This window comes from Melopsittacus undulatus, chromosome 2 (genome assembly GCF_012275295.1).
Source record: "Melopsittacus undulatus isolate bMelUnd1 chromosome 2, bMelUnd1.mat.Z, whole genome shotgun sequence".
NCBI lineage: Eukaryota > Metazoa > Chordata > Aves > Psittaciformes > Psittaculidae > Melopsittacus > Melopsittacus undulatus.
In genome coordinates this window covers 64,027,806-64,045,919 of record NC_047528.1, presented here as the reverse complement: position 1 = coordinate 64,045,919, position 18,114 = coordinate 64,027,806, and the positions used below count along the sequence as shown (strand labels likewise).

At 39.8% G+C, this 18,114-nt stretch overlaps 1 protein-coding gene across 6 annotated transcripts; it reads left to right on the top strand.

Moving 5' to 3' along the window:
• Positions 1-1,553: 1,553 nt before the first annotated feature.
• LOC101879371 (interleukin-1 receptor-like 2) lies at positions 1,554-17,294 on the top strand. 6 transcript variants are annotated; one of them, XM_031051015.2, is made up of 14 exons: positions 1,554-1,754; positions 2,022-2,302; positions 2,786-2,979; positions 3,669-3,806; positions 5,563-5,632; positions 8,343-8,586; positions 8,894-9,080; positions 9,849-10,011; positions 11,442-11,507; positions 12,033-12,153; positions 14,170-14,318; positions 14,618-14,761; positions 16,215-16,376; positions 16,875-17,294. In XM_031051015.2, exons 3-14 carry the CDS (start codon positions 2,932-2,934, stop codon positions 17,264-17,266), a joined length of 1,884 nt encoding a protein of 627 aa, XP_030906875.2. In that variant the 5' UTR covers positions 1,554-1,754; positions 2,022-2,302; positions 2,786-2,931; the 3' UTR covers positions 17,267-17,294. The 6 variants fall into 6 exon arrangements, with proteins under 6 accessions (XP_030906875.2, XP_030906874.2, XP_030906876.2 ...); XM_031051014.2 differs by having other exon boundaries at positions 1,874-2,302; XM_031051018.2 differs by having other exon boundaries at positions 1,557-1,754; positions 1,874-2,302; positions 3,665-3,806.
• The last annotated feature ends 820 nt before the right edge of the window (positions 17,295-18,114 follow it).

The window sequence follows — 18,114 nt, the reverse complement described above, 5'->3', positions numbered from 1 at the left end:
TCTAACAGCATCTTTTATACCAGAAGCATTTTTACAGAAAGCATTTTTTTTCACTATTAGTAGTATTATAATGAAGATACGAGAAAAAAAAAACCCAAAACAACACCACATACACTGGAACCTCTAGAATGTATGTCTCAGAAAGAATTTTGAATATACATATATATATTTATTTAAATCACTGCTTCTAGATGAATGTAGTACAGCAGGTGAGGAAACACCTCACTTGCATTTATGATAACCAGATTTAACTTACAGATATTTGTTGGTGATGCAAAACAGCAATACAGCAGCCAGAAATGTTGCATAAAAATGATGTGACCTAATACAGTGAGTTCATAAGAAACAGCTCCAAAATGAAATATGGATATAATTGCTGATCAAAGAGAGGCTAACTGACTGCACAAATCCTGCTGTCTCTGCTGAGCCAGGCATGCATTTACTCTGTGTTCCTCCCAACAGCATGTCTGAAGCTGCTATAACGTGCTTTCAGCCAGCACCAGAAGCTGGAGGAGTCAATATTCCACCTTGCATCAGTGGAGGCCAAGATATGCAGGCACAGCAGCATGTAATCTCTCATCTTTGCTTATCTGTGGGCAGGATGATTGAACCTGCTTCCGTCTGGTAAATACAATCATACCAGAAAGTGGAATGAAAGAAGTGGCAGGAGAATGAAAAATCAGGGTGGAAGAAGCAGGACATGCCTGGATTATTCTCTACAGTTTTAGCAGGATGCTAGTAATTTGCTAAGCAAATGTGCTTATGATGGTTTTTTAAATAATATTAAGAACACCTACCTCGTTAATTTGAAAAGGTTAGGGTTTGCTGACTGCTGCCTACAGTGGGAGGACCCTAAGAAAGAGTTTTCCTCTACCTTAGTAACAATTTTAGTCAGTGACAATACTGCCTTAAAAAAAGCCCATGTCCAATTCTGTGTTCATCACACGACATTTGAGGAGCTACTTGGAATAACTTTGAGTCCAGCAGGGGCACAGAGAACTAAGACATACCAGAACACAGTGAACATACTGTTCCCAGAACATGGGAAGTAACCTCTAAAAAACGCCAGGCTACTTAGCAGCACTTTAAATCTCTAAGTAAAACCTTATGGCTAAGTGGGACTAACTCTGTATACTCAAGCTTCGGAGCCCAGCATCTAAACGACATGTGACAGTCCGGGGAACTCGGACCAAGCTGTCAAAGTAGCCTGTTGAAGAAGCAACTAAAACAGCTGATGTCTCCGAAATGCTCCCGCTGACACACGCGAGGGGATCATTCTCTTCCAGCGGCACGCTCTCTTCCACTAGGGAAGCCTGACCCTGCTACAGGACAAAACAAATGCCACTCACCCCAAACCTCAAGGGTTTGCTGTCGGTACCCCCCAGCTGTGGAGGCTGAGCCCAGGCCGCGGCAGCGGAGGCCTGACAGCTGAAGGGAGGCACCGCCTTTACAACGCCAAGTGGCTCTTGCTCAATCGCATTGTTTTCCGTGGCCTGGGTTTAATCAGGTTTAATGCCGGCCTGCCTGTGTTGGGACACCTGCCGCCGAGGCAGGAAGGGGCGGGCTGAGGAGGAGAGGAGGGCCCCTTTCTCCGCCGTGGGGGCACAGAGGTTTGCAGCCGGGGAGGGTGAGGCTTTGTCGGCAGGAGCTGCAACGGGGTGAGAGCCGACAGTGGCTCCGCGGCTGCTCGCTCTTCCTAGAACGGAGCAGCGGGGGCTCCTCCGCTTCGTCCCGCCCCGGCAACGTCCGTGCAGGTAGGCAGCGGCGGGCAGTCCTCTGGGAGCTGGCCCGTCCGTGAGGTGTCTCAGCCCCAGTGGTGCCTCCCGGGGAAGCCCAAAGCAGGCGACGGATGGGGTGAAATCTGTTTTGACAGGTCAGCGATTTCCCCTGCGCCTGGCACGCATCGGGTTCTGAGACAAACCGACAGAGTGCCGTGTCCTCGAAGTTAAGTCGTGCCCCAGGGTCTGGTGGGTCTCCTGCGGCATCCTACCCTTCCTCCATCCCCGTCCCTTTCCCTGCAGCGCCTCTGGGAAGCTGCAGCCCCTTTCTAGTGGCACCCGTGAAGAATTTCAACGAAGAGTATTGGGAAATGATTTCCTGCCGTCACTGGTGAGGGATGGCAGCGGTTTGCAGAAAACCGGCTGTCAAGATCCTCTCGGTGCTGTAACTACACCCCAGCCCAGCTCTCCAGCCCCAGTTAGGTACACCTCAGCACCAGAGGAGTATACGGATTTGTTGTGATCGTTTTTCCTGGATCAGAACTTGATTAAGCTCTCTGGAAGAGGCACAGTGTACATTGCAGGTAATAGACGTGTTTAAGGTAATATGAATATACGTGTGTATATATATATATTATGGTTTAAAATGCTCACGGGCTTATGTAAAAGAAATGGTGTGATGTTCCAACTTTCTGTCAGTTCTTTCAGTTCTGAGAACAGGACTGTTGTGTATTTTTATCTGTCTGTGTTTTTTAATAGGGCATTCAAAAAACAAGTGCCACAAGTGTGCAGAAATCAGTGAAAGGTGTGATTCTTCAAAGTTCTGATGAGACTTGTAATTTTGTTTTAATCGTCCAGGTCAACTTCAAAAGCACTAGAGATTAGAGGAAAAGGTGGCTCTACAAATTTAATTATTAATTATTTTTAATAATTATGCTTTATTATGTGCTGTCATGGATGCTGTAATTGTAGTTAAGGTGCATCTGTTATTGAAGATCTCTTCCAGGACCTTGACTTTTTTTTTTTTTTTAATTAAATCTTATATTGATAATAATATTTCCTTTCAGGGTGAAGCTTTATGAACATGGCCTGAGATACATGATACATGGAACTTTTTCCTCTCTGGAAAATTTGGGCAAAGATAACTCCAATTGATTTCTGTCCTGAGTGATAACACTCTGCAGGTTGATTGCAGGCTCAAAATGTGGATAAAATGGCTGGGAAAAGGGAGAAATGTACTTGTTTTCCAAGGCAGAATATGGTAGGAAAAACATTTGCACTCAATATTTATTTTCATCATCAGTTATGTGAATGCATGCAAAGAGCAGAGCCTAATTTTGCTGTTGGGTATACCTTCTGTGGAACTGGAGGTTTTTTCATCAGAAAAAGTCAGACAAGAAGGAATCATCTCCTTCAGGAACAGTTAAAGTGTGTGGTTTTACACAGGGCTTTGTATATTTGCAAGTCTTCCATGCTGGCGAAAGGGCAAGTTCTAAGTTAAATAAAGAACATTGAATTTACAGAGAAGTAGGTTTCTGGAAGACTTTCCTTCAGAACATGGCAAAGTAGCTGCTGCTGCATCTCCTGGATCTAATGCTGGGGCAAAAAAACCTGCTTGAAGAGAGCATATATGAGTCAGAACACCAGAGTAACGCTATAATAGAACAGAGCTAATGAAAAAACAATGCTTTGGAGAAGCCATAAAGAAAATGCTTAGTTATAAGTGGAGTTTGTTCAGTTCTGTTTTCTCTTTAAATTATTTCTACTATAATGTTTTAATCTCATTTAAAATTGGAAACCAGAGTTTTTAAGAGTTACTGTCACAATTAATGATGAAAGCTGGAGCTTTTGTGCAAATACCCATAATCCCCCCTCCAGTGAATTTAAAGTTCTGTGTATTTCTGCTTATGTTCAACATTCTTGCAGGGACTCATTCCTTCTTGCAGGTAGGCAAGAGAAGACCTGTCTGGTGATTTGAATGAAATTTGTAAAGGAGGAGGGAAGAGAAGGGGAAGAAGGAAGAAAGCGTGCACTGCAAGCAGTGTGGATGACTCAATATATGGCATGCTTCTGAATCAGTTTGGTGAAGTAAGACACAGCAGCTGGAAGCGTTGTCTTTGACTATTGTAGGAATTCGTGATCAGCTGAAGATTCTTCACAACAGGATGGGATTCTCCTACTTACCCTTCAGTTTGAATAAATCCATTTGTCCTTTCACAGTGCTGTAAAAACTGGTAGGCTGAATAGGGAGAAAAAAAAAGAAGCAGTAAGGCAGGCCAAGTGAAGGAACAACTTGTCAGAGGCATGCAACTAATAGATCCTTTTCTGAAAAGAGTCTAAAGGGCCAATAGACAATTTGGGTATAAAAAAAACCCTGGTGGGATAGGCTATGGGAAGATATGAACATAGCAAGGAAAACGAAAAAATTTTGTATTTGTGTTCAGCTTGGAAGAGTGTGGATTTCAGTACCTATTCTTATGGCTTGTCTTCCATGGAAGGATCTGTCTCAAATTGAAGAGTTAGTATTGGCAGTTACAGAACAGAATGATCTGTAATGAAGCACAACGACTGACTGATAACTTTTGTGTTCCCTTGTTGTAAATGCCTCATTTAAAGCAGCTTTGGGACCAACAGATCAGAAAGTAGTTTATCCTTACCAGAAAGGTTTTTTTATCCTCTCCAAGTAATCAAAAGAGAGCCAGAAAAATAGAGACCAGTGAGCCTGGTATTGGCAGCAAGCAGCCAGGTTGACACTGCTTTAAAGAATGAAACCTGTGGAAATTAAGGTAAATTATGCAGGGAAGGAGTCAACAGTGACTTTTGTAAAGGGATGTCATGGCTCTCAAATACTAGAAATGTGTTAGCACTGTACACATATATGTGAACACACTGGATACAGGAGACATGTCTGATTCAGCAGAGGTTGTAACGCATATAATGAAGGCAGACTGCCATAATGTATTTATTCTCACCTGTATGTGTAAGTAGGTAAAAGATGAATGCTCAGTTTTTCAGATGGAGTAAGATTGCTAATAGCATCCCAAACAATCCTATTCTGCTCAGCATATATTTCTAATGATCTAGACAGAGGGAAAACTGGTACAGTGGCAGAATTTGCCAATATTACAAAGCTATTCAGGCTAGAACAATGGGGTGGAGCAAGGATGTCATGATAAAGAATCGCTGGGTAATAGTGGCAGAAGAAATTTGTTGTAAGTAAATGTAAAGAAAATTTAAAATGAAAATATATGAGCAAAATTATGTCTTTAGCAGCTGTCTGCATTTACCTGATTTTTAACACTCAGTGATGAGAACTTGGGGTTTTACTACATAGGCCAGTGGAAATATCAGATCAATACTCAGTAGAACTCAACAAATAGATTGTTAGAAATTATTGGGAGGGGGGAAATAATGACTTTAACTTGTAGATCTGTACTGAGCTTATGTTTTGAAAACTGTATGCAAGTTCTGTTCTCCCCTCCCCACCTCAGACAGGCTGTAGCATAGCTGGAGACAGTCCAGAAAAGGGTGGCAAAGATGGTCAGAAATATGAAATTAGATTCCATCTAAGGGACAGTTAGAGTAAAACTGTAGCTTGGGAAAGCAAGGGCTCAGGAGTGTGCTAGAGATGTAAAAAGTCCTGAGTACTCCACAAGCTGAATAGGAAATGTTCCTTTTTTTTTTTTTTTCTTGTAATGGTTAGGAGCTGTCAGGTTAATCAAGCAGGTAACAGGCTTAAAACAAGCCAAAGATAATTCTTATATTGCCTGTATTAACTGTGTATTGCAAACATTGACTTTAAATTGTGTAAGCCACTAATTGAAAGGTTTTTCCATTTCTGCAGGGAAACATGAGAGCAAAAACATCGGATTTGTGTAATATCAGAACTGCATTTCTGGTTTTAATTATTGCAGGTAAGTTTGTTGGTGGCTACAGAAGGTCTTGTTCTGAAATAATTCACACAAGTAACACTAATTTTCTATGAAAATGGCTATAAAAGTAAATCTATGTGCATGCCAATGAGTTCTTTTAAACTGTCCTAAAAGCAGGAACCTGTAAAGCACAATATGTGCTATTTTGTGTATTATCTTACCTGGAAGCGAACTGTTGAGATCATCTAATCCAACCTCCCTGATCTGCTCAGGGTCAGTTAGAGCAGGGTGCCTGGTATCATGTCCAGTTGGATTTTGATTATCTCCACAAATTGAGACTCCATGACATCTCTGGGGAGCTTGTTCCAGTGTTTGATCCCCCTCACAGTAAAAAAGTGTTCCAGTGCAAAGTTTCAGAGAGGGAGACTCTTAATCTGATTTCTAGTTGGGGCTGTTCAGCCTGGAGAAGAGAAGGCTGCGTGGAGACCTCATAGCAGCTTTTCAGTATCTGAAGGGGGCCTACAGGGATGCTGGGGAGGGACTGTTCATTAGTGACTGTAGTGACAGGATAATGGGTAGCGAGTTAAAACTTAAACAGGGGAGGTTTAGATTTGATATAAGGAAGAAATTCTTTACTGTAAGGGTGGTGAGGTACTGGAATGGGTTGCCCAAGGAAATTGTGAATGCTCCATCTCTGGTGATGTTCAAGGCCAGGTTGGACAGAGCCTTGGGTGATACGGTTTAGTGTGAGGTGTCCCTGCCCATGGCAGAGGTTGGAACTAGATGATCTTAAGGTCCTTTCCAACCCTAACTATTCTATGATTCTATGATTATGTTCAGATGGCATTTTTCTGTGTTTCAGTTTGTGCCTAGCTTTTGTTTTTCTTTCCCTCCCATCAGATATTTACACACACTGGTAGGATCCACCAGTGTACTTCCTAAGCCTTCTCTGAACTGATCAGTGTTCCTGCTCTTTCAGCCTCTCATGTGAGAGATGCTCCACTCTCTTAATCATCTTTGTGGCCCTGTGTTAGACTTTCTCTAGTGAGGACAGTGACGAGTACAACAGACAAGGATTTACCAGTGCTGAGTAGAAGGGAAGGATCACCTTCCTTGACCTGCTGGCAGGTTCTAATGTAGCCCAGGACACTGTTAGCCTTTTTTTTTTTTTTTGCCATGAGGGAGCACTGGTGGCTCATGTTCAGTTTGTTGTCCATCAGGACCCCAGTGTTGTTCTCTGCAGATCTGCTTTCCAGCTGGATAACCTCTAGCATGTGCTGGTGTCTGGGGTCATTCCTCACCAGGCGCAGGACTTTTGAACTTAATAGGGTTCCTTGCAGCTCAGTTCTCCAGCCTGTCAGGTCTGACTGAACGGCAGCATTACTTGTTGGTATATAAACTGATGAAATAAGTTGTAGTTTATAGAATGTGTGGTTAGGATTTTTTTCATAGTGGTAAATGTAACTATTTGACAATAACGTAACATCTAGATTTTTGTGAAATTGCTAGGCTACTTAGTTGCAACTGCTTGTTTCTCCTCTTCAGCTGCCAACCAACAATCCAGTTCATGTTTAAAGTATTTCAGATGGTTCAGATGAGTTGCTGTCATAATCTTGTCATTCCACCTGGAATCTTGCGATAGTGCCAGACTGTTAAAAGAAAAAACTTTATTAATTTCTATTCCTTGAGTTTCTAGCAAGCCATTTGTTTGGAAGTGGCTTGGGGTTTTTGCCCACGGATTAACAAGTTGCAAGGTTCACCAATCCATTGGATGGTCTGTTTTTTTGTGAAGTAATCGTATGGAAAGGTGATTATTGGCTGCCCTCCCTGCAATAGCAGAAACCAGCAGCTAGGCAGGTGAGGGAAAGTTTACTTTGCCAGTTCTCCTAACAAGAAATGCATGATAACCAGAGAAATAATGAAAAGCAGTGAATGTTTTTTTTCATGCACAACATAAGAGGAAAGAAAATGACTAAAAGCAAAGTATTCCTCTGCTTGTTGTGTTCTACTCTTTTTCTTATGCATTTGCTGCGGGTTGTTATCAGAGACAGGGTTTTAGGCTAGATAGATGCTTACATGACTCTGTGTGGCTGTTCTGACATTCTAATCAAACCAGAAACTGTAGATAAATACAATACTGACTCAGAACTGTAACCATTGTATCTGGAGTTGGTGCTTTTTTGTCGTACTCCCATATGAATCTCCTTGTGTTAGAAGGAAAGGAAATGAAGTCATTGATAAGCACATGTAATAATTCCTCTCTAAATACTCATAAATTGAAGGATTAGTTTAAATTTCCATAGCAAACTTTATATTTGTACAACAGCAACTTAAGTGTTCCTTTAGGACATTTGAGTACTGAAAGCATCCTCTGTCTTGAAGGCTTACTTTGACTACAGTTAAGTGAAATTAACAATGACCTTGAATGTGAAATTTGCATGTGCGTGTGTGTGTATGTGGACATGGAAAGGGCTGGAGAAATACAGGTACTTCAGTAATTTGCATCTGAACTAAAACATAAAATTAAGTCTACTGCAAACAAGATTCTACACAGTGTAAAGTTTGTGTTCAGAAAACTTTCGTTTTAGTGGCATAACTATTTCTGCATATCACTGAGGCATACTTTAAGCTGTAAAAATAAGGGATTATAATTGTATTTTTAGTAGATGGCTTTGATGTAATCAAGAACTGAGTTCAGTATACCCTTTTACAGTATTTGAGGTTTTCTTAAATCTTTGTTTCTTCCATTTAGAGAAATGTGAAGCCTATGATGTGATGTTGAGGCAAAGTCTTGTGCTTAATGGGCAGCCTCTCGCTATTAAATGTTCACTGGAAAAGAGCTTGAGAAGTGAAGACTACAACTTAACATGGTATAAAGTCGGTAACCAGACAGCTGTACCTAGAGACAAACTTTCTAGAATTCATCAGCAGAAGAATTTAATTTGGTTTCTTCCTGCCATGTTAGAAGATTCTGGAGATTATGAATGTGTCATAAGGTGAAAACTTTTTAAAAAATACATTGTTACAGAAATGAGTTGCAAAGGAAATAACTTTTATAAAGAAAGTAGAATTTTGGGGGTAAGAGAAATACTGATGTAGAATGGAGATTGTGTTCGCAAAAACTAACCTTAGGTTGGGGAAAGTAAGTCCAGTTTTGGGTTCTTTTTCCTAGAAGACAAAGACAAATCTATTAGAGAATCTAAACTTCTCATCTTCTCTTTCTTCTCTAAAAAGACTACCATATACTTTTGAGTTGGAAAATATGCCAAATAGGTTAATTTAAATATACTATATCAATTGCAGGAACTCGACAAGCTGCTGGAGAATGGGTACAAAAGTAACAGTTTTTGAGAGGACTGATGGTTTCTGCTTAAATGAAAAATTTGCTGTAGGGGAGTTGATATTTACATTATCAACTGCGAAGGTTGTCTGTCCACATTTGGATCATTTCAGGAATGAGATGAATTTTCAACCTGTTCGTTGGTACAAGGTGAGAATGCTGTGGCTTGTGCTGGCTTACAACTGTCCGTTGTTTAAATTATAAATCACTGATGTTTGTGAATTGTAGGAGGAAACAAAAGGATTTACTGCAAATACTAGAAAAATTCTTCAAAAACAAACTGGAAGAGGATTAAGACTTTTTATCTTTTAAAGCTGTCTACAGGCTTTTTTTCTTAATGGAGTAGAAATTCAGCTTTGTGGGGAAGCCAATGACCACATATCCACCAGGTGGCATATTTTGATCTGTGATAGAAAGACCCTGTCATGATTTTTTTTTGTGTGTAAACGGATTTAGAATGTCATTTGTGAGAGATGGCATATCCATTATGTGCTCAATATTGTTCCATTAAATAAATGACCTTTCATATTGTTTACACTTATTTAAAGGCTCTTTATATCATAAGAAGGTTGTGCCTTCTGCAGCCTTCTGCCTCATTTAAAAAATTAAGTCTAATTATAAAATGGTTCTTTATTACTGAATACTTCTACAAATCCTGATGCTTGCATTTTGCTTTCTTATTTCTCTAATATTAAAAGTTATTTTCTATGGGAAATGAACTTGGAGTACCTTTGAATTAAAAACTCAGAGCCAAAATGAGGTATGGTTTGCTTTTGATTCCACTGCCCTTGCTCTTCATCAGTCTCTGCAAGGCATCCATCCTTATGGTGTGATCCACAGAAAGTTCTGCTTCTGTTAGAGACAAAACACAGAAAGACATAGTGATATAAAATAACAGAGTTTTCTACACATGTTTAGGACTGCCAGCTGCTGGAAGGGGAAAGGTTTGCCTTCTCAAACAGAGATCTTATAATTTCCAATGTGACTGTACAGGATCAAGGAAATTATACATGCGAAACAACATATACCTACAATGGAAAACAGTATAACATTTCACGAGACGTCAGTCTGACTGTAGAAGGTGAGTAGATAATTTCACTGTGTTTATGAAAATTTTGTCCAAGTTTCTCAAAACTAAGGCTTAGAAGACCCATACTTAGGGCTACTAGTTTCCACTTAAATGTGAGGGAAGGGAATGCTGACTGAGAGTTTATATATTGTTTGCAGTACGGAAATGGAATTTCCCCTTTAGTAGAAGTCTAAAATAGATGAATTGTTCTCTGAAAGTATTTGGCTCCAGTTTATAACTGTGGGGTGTTGGGTCACAGGCTATCCAGATTGTAGAGGAATAATGATCTAGGTACTTACTTGTACCCTCAGTGCCTGTGCATGCAATATTTACAGGATTTTTATGCCATGGAACAGCCAGCCCACCGTGAGTGTGTGGAGATTTGGAAGAGGTGTGGGGTGAAGAATAGTTTAGCTTCAAGTCAGAAGTAACTGACTGCCTGAGATATAGGGGAGATTTAGAATCATAGAATCAACTTGGTTGGAAAAGGCCTTTAAGATCATCAAGTCCAACTTCTACCCCAAGACTGCCAAATCCACCACTAAACCATGTCACTAAAGGCCTCATCTATCAGGTACAGGTTTACACCTGTGCCCACATCTCTACTTTTCCTTTCTGCCACCATTCTTTGCCACATCAGTCTTTCCTGGGCCTTTGGCCTAGGGGTGTTGGACAGTGGCCAGACGCCCCTCAGCCTGTGGCTACCAGCCTCTCCTGCTGGAAAGGGAGGAAAGAGAAGGAAAGCAAAAAGGATGCCGGGATGAAGACACTCCAAGGAGGAAAAGCAAAACTCGCCGTGCCATCCCAGCATGAGTGAGGCTGAGGGTATGGAGGAAGAAGCCCTCAGTGCAGTCTCCGAGTGGGGAAAAGGTGAATTCGAATCTAGGACGCTAGAAACCAGAAGCAACTCTTACCAGTTGGCACTCCCTTTCTGCCACCAGAGATCCCCAGTGCGGCGAGAGCACAGCACACCCTACAGCCCGCACATCGCCCTGCGCCCCCCTATCCCACTCGTACCCACTGATGAGCACATCACCTCCGAACCCACAGCACGCCCACTCCTCCACCTCCGCTGTTCACTGTGAGTGTGATGTGGCACTGAACAGGTTGCCCAGAGAAACTGTGGCTGCTCTATCCCTGGCAGTGTTCAAGCCCAGGTTGGACAAGGCTTTGAGCAATCTGTTCTAGTGGAAAGTGTTCATGCCTGTGACAGGGGGATTGGAACTCAATGGTCTTTAAGGTGCCTTCCGACCCAAACCATTCTGTGATTGTGTGATATAATTCTTTTAATAATTGAGTAATGTCTGTTATAAAACTGCTGACAACCTTGCTCACAGGACAGGGTGAGATTTTTTTCCATTTTTTAGTTTGTACTTGGGTTATAGAGCATAGAACAAACTGCAAGTTTTCTGAAAAGCACTTTCTTTGTTTTTCTTGGTTAGTGAGCCCACCAAAAAAGCCCCCTGAAATATCTTACCCAAGAAACAACTCCATTGAAGTGGAACTTGGTAAGTTGTTTTTTCTGTAAGAAAATATGATTTTTGTATCCTAGTGAAAATTTATAGTCTGAGTGCCATGTTTTGTTTTTTCTTGGTTTTTGACCAGTTCTGTTTCCCTATGTTGACCTCCTCAAGGAGGAATGTTTGGGAGTGAGAGGGACAAGGCATGTTGCTTGCAAAGTCTTAGGGAAATTTAACAGATACAAGGAAAACTGTAGGGAACCCAAGCATTCTCTGTCACATCTGTTGCTTGCTTTCTCTCTGGAAGAGAGTCTAAGGATCCATCTTTGAATCTGCAGGGAAAGTGATGCCTCAGAGAGAGGCATCTTCTTCTTGGATTTAATATCTTTTATCCTACCAGTCTCTTTCTGAACCTGCAGATCACTGAGTATATAGATTCTCTGCTAGACTAACTTTTCTGAAGGGGTGTGGGGGCATCCTTGGTTGATCTGTGTGAGAGTCTGTGAACAGGGTTGTATAGAGTTGAATTAGATTATGAAAATTAACTTTTCACTTTGTAACACAATTTTGTAGGCTCACAGGTTACAGTGGATTGCAATACAACAGGTGCTGATGGGTATGAGGTGTTTTGGACAAGCAATGGTGTATATATTGATGTATTTTTTATGAACAGAATTTATGCAAGTCCCTATGAGTAAGTATATTTTCAGATTAGAAAATACCATGTTGGCAACCAAAGTGGAACTTTCTCCCTTTGACATTAAAATATTTAACAACAGTTTTCTTTTGCTTAAATAGCTTTCTTTTTAAAAATTCTAATGCTTGCCTCCTCCAGTTCACTTTATGCTTTAATGTAGAAACTTGAAACATAGCAAGTACATGGCCTATATGTGTGATTGTACTTTTCTTGTTCATTGTAAAAAACTGTCTTAATTTCCAACCTCAGGAAAAGGTTTTTGTATACTTATAATCTCATAACTGTATTACAGTTTCTATTGAGCAGGCTCCGGCCTGGCAGAGTCATCTTACAGTTGGATCAGGCATGACCATGCACATGATCTTCAGACTCTTTCCCCTGCCTTCTTTCACTTCCCATCTGCCTCTCTGAAACATTGCAAAGGGCCAAATCTGTGCTTTACAGGAGAAATTGAGACTTCCAGGTTTAAGAGCCTGGGGTTAGAGAAATGTAACTGAGAGAAGCTGAAATGTTAATGGAAGACTTTGTTGAGGATGTTTGTACTGAAGCTTAAGGGGGTGACAGGAGAAAAGGGAGATAGATTTCCAGTGGTGACTTGGGGTTTGGGAAGAAAATGGACATGGACTAAGTTTGAGAAAGGCAATTGGGCAATAAGTTGAGGGTGGTGAAAAGCAGATTAAGTGGAGGTAGGAGAGAAGAAGTTAGACCCAATTCGAAAAAGCGACTAAAATTGGAGCAGAAGGAAATCTGCATTTCTTAAGTATGACAGGTTGGGAACTAAAAATTGTAGGTTTTTTGTCTGCTCCCATCTCATGGTTGTTCTATGAAGGCAAAATGTGATCATTTTTGTAAATTCTCAAGCACTATATGTGATCAAGAAACTGACGAAGAAATGAGAATGATATCTTCAAAGTAAGAATATAGTTGTGAGAAATAAGTCCTCATCATAAAACAAAGGGGAGAAATAAAATGCTGAATTGAGTGCTCACCAAGAGAAAACCTCATACAAACATATTGTACTGTCATAAAGAATTGCAATGTCATTAGTCCATAATGCAGAGGCACATGGTCCCTGAATTGATACCATAAAAGCAGTGTTAGTTTTTTGCCGTTCCTAAAATTTAAATAGTCATACTTGCAACCATTAGTCATTCACATTAGTGATATTTATTCGTTTGTTTCTAGTTAGTATTTAAATTACTGTGACTTGTTGCTTAGAAAGTGATTAGTGTGGTCGTGTATATGGCCTTTAAGATATATTTTAAGCTTTTATTTTGCATTTTAAATGGTAACTAGAATACGTTTTTAGGAAAGTATAGTGCTTGGCTAAGTAGTTGGTTAATTTTGCTTTTGAAATCTCTTGTTAACAAGATAGTTGAATCCCTCATTTTCCTGGTGGTTAAGAAGTTGTTAAGTCACAGATCATGGTACACATGATGAGGTGAATGTGCAGCATAAGAGCATTTCTGTGTCCTTGTGCAGTGTATGGGGGATAATAGGTGTCTCTTAATGACGAAGCCTGGTACTAGCTGTTACAAGTCCTTTCTGATCCATGGGGTGAAGCAGCTGAAATAGCACTGAGTTGCTGGTGTCTGCTGCAGGTCACCTTTGTCCTCCCTATCCCAAAGCTGCTTACCACAAGATGATGCTTCTTTCTGTATCATATCGCATTGTGGAATTTCTCTCTCACTACCTACTCTTATAGGGGCTGGGAAGCCTGTAACAAGGGTTTGCTTAGGTTTGTAAAGTATATTTTTGTACTTCAGCCTATAGAAATCCTACATTCTTTGGGGAATGACTGCTCCAGAGAAGTTAACATCTTGATGTTTTCCAGTGTCAATGCTAAGTGTCAGTAAGAGGCCCAACTGTTGTTTGGCTTTCCTTCCTATAATGTAATTGTTCATCTTTTCTGAAGTGTGGTTGATATTTGCAGATGGAGACAACCATTGCCATGCTGCAGCTATTCCAGAGAGGACCGTAGTTTTATGGCTCTATTTGTCACCTTTTGGACAGGGATGAAACTTCTCATGATGGACGCCCTGTGCATTCTGTGAAGCTAGTAATTTTGGAAGTGAATAGTGAAGATTATGAACAACCGTTTGTCTGCCAAGCTTCAAATGCCTTTGGGCAGGTTGCATCCTATATTATATTAAAACACAGAGGTAAGAATGCTCTTGTTCTTGAGGCCTGTGTTTTTTTTCTTGACTTCCCCAGAAGAGGTTTTGGTATCAGATGCTTAATATATCATGTCAGTAGAAGACAGATGAATTACAGTTTGCAGTACGAGTGCAAGTATCTGTGCATAGGGAAGGAGTCACTGTAGTAGTGTATTTATCGTAATTAAAAAAAACAGATAAATGGAAGTGAAAAATGATACTCAAATTTGTAGTACATTTTTATGAAATATCAGACATGGACATATTTGACATTTAAAAACCAATCTTCTTATATTTTTATGCAGCTCCTGACATACAGAGCTGGCTGACTGGAGGCCTTCTCTCTCTGTTAATTTTAACATTTGTCACTTTCATAATCTACAAGATTTTCAAGATTGACTTGGTGCTTTGGTACCGTAGTTCTGTGTGTGCTTTTACAAGTAAAGAAGGTATGTGAGTGTGACCAGGTATGTTTGTGTAACTAGCCTACTGACTTTTCCACATGCCATTACTTCTAAGCAATGTGATTATTTAGTAGAATGTATGTGCAATTTCCTTGAGGAATTTTCAGATACACACATTTTGGTGGGGGGGGGGGGGGGGGGGGGGAGGGGGTGATTTTTTCATTCATATGAGTGAAATACATAATCATAGTCGAGGTAATAAACACTGCGTAATGTAGAGGGCAGTCATGGTGAGATAAGTCAACAGGAACTTCAGGTTATTCATGAATTAACGTGTTGCTTTTTGCTTTTCTGTAAAGTAGTTTCTTTATATGTAGTTTTCTGGTCACTCTGATGATGATCAATAGGTGTCAGCAGAGCTGCATCCTGTAAACTAGCTGTTTAAAGATATGCATTATATTTTATATTGAAAATCAGACTTACTTTCTCAGAGATTAATTTTTCTGGCTTTATTTTTATTTTTATTTTTTTCCCCAACTTCTCTCTCTTGCTCCTTTCCTTCTAAATCCTGCGAATTAGTATGTTTACATGCCAAAGAGAGAAAATGCTACTATTTTTCTCATGTGTTTTGATTGCTGTGTTGGATACTTATATTGCCCATGTGTGGAAAAAATGGGAGTAAGTGCAACGTTACAGATATTTTGCATGGCAGTGCTCAGGATTAGATTGTCTGAAGTTCTCTATAGCTTGAAAGTAAATGAATTCCATGCACTGGGATAGTTGATGTTCACCCATGGCTGTTCTAAATGCTTTCACAGAAAAGGAGTTTCAGCTTCTGGTTGAAAGTTCAGTCTTCCCAGGACACTTTAATAGCCTTCTAATGAAAAAAAAAAAAAGGAAAATCAAATAAACTATGTTTTGTATCTTGTTGAGCTAAACTTAACTCATTGGATTAAATCTGATTTTTGGTTTGTTTTTTTTTAATTTCTGTTTATTATGCAATTTTAGCTCTCAAAACTTCTGCTGCTTTCTGGCCTTTTCTTCTACCTGCCTTTCCCCCACAGAATTATTACAAGAAAGAATTGCTATTTTCTCTTGTGGTTAATCAGAAGCGGAGAGTGACTCCCCTTGAATTTGTTTCAGGAGAGGGTGAGGGAAGTCCTTCAAGAGGACACTTTCCTAATGTCCTGGCACCTCTGGAGTTGGGGGCTTCTTCTTGCAGGTCCCAGGTCCTGCATCCCTCTCACTTGCTGGCACGTCTCTCCTTGTGATGGGAAAAGAAGCCACGTTCTGTGACTAATTGTCCTTTTGATTTGTGAGCATTTTAGTGGGTTGATGCTATTCTGTCAAACAAATCATCTCCAAATCCCCTTAGTATTTCTGAACAGCCCAAAATAAAACCTTTCAATAAAGATATATTGCTGACTTTTAGGTTTGGGTTTTTTGTTTGGGATTTTTGTTTGTTTGGTTTTTTAATAGAAACATTTGTTTGTTTTAGATGGGAAATTATATGATGCATACGTCCTGTACACAAAAAGCAGTGGAAATGGAAGTTTCTATCACTTGGAAACCTTTGTTCATAGAACACTTCCTGAGATTTTAGAACAACAATGTGGATATAATCTCTTTATATCGGGAAGGGATGATTTACCAGGAGAAGGTATGCTTTAATTAGTAGAGTTTAATAAGTGGTCTTTTGACACGCTGTTCTCAGGTTAGAAGATTATATATGCAATTAAAAAATGCCTGGTTTTGGAAAACACAGCTGTATTTGTTTTAAATGGATAATTTGTCCAATGGGCAATTTTTTTTTTTTATTTTTAAGTTTTTTGGTTTCTTACTGAAAATTCTCTTCTGCTGTTATGAGAGTCTGCACTCTCTTTGTATTGATGAAGAGATGAGGATTCAGCTGCATTATTAATAACATTGTTGAGGTTTTTTTGAATGGTATCTACTCCTGGGAACTGAAGAAAACAATTTTTATCAGGAATTTCATGCAACAGATGATGAATCATGAATGACAGTGTGGAGATCTTAAACATACCGGTCCTCTAATTTAGCCACTGCTCCATATATATGCAATTTTAAAATTAAGAAAGAATTTACAGCATTTGTAAAGTTTCTATACAAACTTTGATCGTTCCTTCATTGCTTCCAGCTGTGGTCAGTGTTGCTGATGAAATCCTTAAGCAAAGCAGAAGACTGATGATTATTTTGGGATCAGAAACATCTGATTGCTGCCTGTTAGAAAATACCACTGAGCAACAACTAGCTATGTATAATGCTCTCATCCGTGATGGGATTCAAGTGATTCTTATAGAAATGGATGAAATACTGGACTATACAAGCATGCCAGAATCAATCAGATACATTAAGCAAAAACATGGAGCTATCCAATGGAAAGGGGACTTCTCAGAGAAATCTTGTTCAGCAAACACACGATTCTGGAAAAATGTGCGCTATCAGATGCCATCTAAGAAAAAGATATCTTACCCTGAAGTGTATTTGTTGCCCTTGAATGTGAACCATTCTGCAGCAAAGGGAAATTAAGATGTACTTATTAAAATAGTACCAAGAAGGTAATTCTGAAGTGTGTATTTTGTTTGGCAACTTTGGTTTGGTTTTGTTATATTAAAAAGTAAATGTTTTCTTCAAGGAGTAAAAACTACAGATCTCTTCCTCAACTTGCATCCTAAAAGAAAAGTTCTGTGCAACCATATTGCTGTTCTGAGTTTTGGGTAGTGACACGATTTCTTGTGTTACGCTCAGGCAGATATGAGAGGCAAAGGTTGCTGATAGCGGTAGACTGTTAAATAGTTGTGACCTACGTAAATGTAATGGCCACCGATGAAGCAGCTGTGAAATCAGTTATTTAAAATTGAAACTGCAGTTGATAATTTAATCTGTTTCTGTCAGCATTTTCCTAGTTATTCTGTTCCTTTTCTTGTTGCCTCTCTGTGGTTGTCTGAATTCCTCATAATTGCAAGAACCTTGACTGTGCAAGCTTTGAGGTCCCTCCTGAGTAATATGCTTAATCTTTGCTTTTTAAAGGCACTGGGCAATTATGTGATATAGCAGGTATATTTAAAACTCCTCACAACACTAAATGCGTTTCAGCTGAACAGTTGGTACCAAATGTGTTTAGCAAATGGAATGATATCCATGGCTTTTTAGGCATTTGTTGAATAATTCTGTGATATCTGGTCTGTGGGGTGTTTCTAAACTTTGTCTCTTGAAATGGTCAGGAAACTGAAAACACTTCTTGCAGAGCTCTGGCAGTGAAGAATCATGGAATCATAGACTAGTTAGGGCTGGAAAGGAACTTAAGATCACCAAGTTCCAACTCCCCTGCCATGAGCAGGGACATCTCACAGTAAGCTATGTCACCCAAGGCTCTG